Here is a 1,028-nt window from a genome sequence, read left to right as displayed (position 1 = left end):
CGCGGGAGGAACTGAAAAGGGCCAAGGACGACCTCGCTCGACTCCAGAGCGAGTTTAACGACGAGTTCAAACGCATGGCCGAGGAACGCAACGCGTTCAGGGAGACGATCGGCGAATTAGAGGAAGAGCGGTTGAACTTCAAAAAAGAGAGAATGGCGTGGACGAAGGAGCAGGGCGAGTTTAGAAAAATGATGAAAGACATGCAGGTGACGATGTGCACTCTGCTTAAGCGAGCGAGAGACGATGACGAACAAAGTAAAAATGGGAAGAAGAGGAAAGAACGAAACGATGAAAAAAATAACGAAGAGGACGACGATGATGACGACGAGGATGAAACATGGAAGGCGGGGAAAAGAAAGAAGCGAGGCGAATCCAAAAATAAAAAGAAGCGTTCCAACAAAGAAAATAATGTAACCAAACCAGTTAGAATTTAATATCGAGAAATTATTACTTTGAGTTTGTTGAATAAAATATATGTATATAATTCTGAAAATGTCGTCCAATGTAATTTTATCGAGTGTAATTGTTGTTCGAGCGTGAAGTTTGAAGTTGTGCGAGTGTAGAGTGTGTGTCGTGCTTCGAGTTCGTCGACCTGACAATTACAGACTGTTGGTGTCGTCGACCAGACAATTCCAGACGGTGATTGTCTGGCTTCCAGTTCTTTGACCTTTCAAGTCTAGACGGCCGGATACCAAACATTGTTATATCTTCAGTCACAAAAAACAAGTTTCAAAAATATAAAAAAAACACACACAAGACCAATATTTTCACATTTTGTTTTAGCCTTCTCTTTATTCAAACTAGAAAATCACTAATTATTTTGTAATTTAAAAAAACGCTGACAAGAGAGATTTTTCCGTATCTTCTTCTACTTTCACCTTCTTTTTATTATTATTATTATAGGGGCAATACTTGACAGTGTGTGCGTTGTCCCCACCGTCCCCGCAGGTCGGGCACGTGTATTTCCTCAGGATCGGACATACCACCTTCCCGTCAACACCCTTGAGGACGTGGCTCACGTACACGCT

The 1,028-nt window shown here is 42.0% G+C and overlaps 1 protein-coding gene across 1 annotated transcript; it reads left to right on the top strand.

Annotated features, from left to right (window-relative positions):
- Window positions 1–74: 74 nt before the first annotated feature.
- Window positions 75–422, top strand: LOC117120993 (nucleolar protein 58-like; the record flags this gene model as incomplete). The annotated part of the gene is made up of 1 exon (XM_033266088.1): window positions 75–422. A coding segment is annotated over exon 1 (348 nt), but the record flags the coding sequence as incomplete, so codon positions are not given.
- Window positions 423–1,028: the final 606 nt, after the last annotated feature.

Source organism: Anneissia japonica, unplaced genomic scaffold (assembly GCF_011630105.1).
Source record: "Anneissia japonica isolate Jap-2015-1 unplaced genomic scaffold, ASM1163010v1 scaffold4548_len1059_cov251, whole genome shotgun sequence".
Classification (NCBI taxonomy): Eukaryota; Metazoa; Echinodermata; class Crinoidea; order Comatulida; family Comatulidae; genus Anneissia; species Anneissia japonica.
This window is presented reverse-complemented; position numbering and strand designations above follow the sequence as displayed.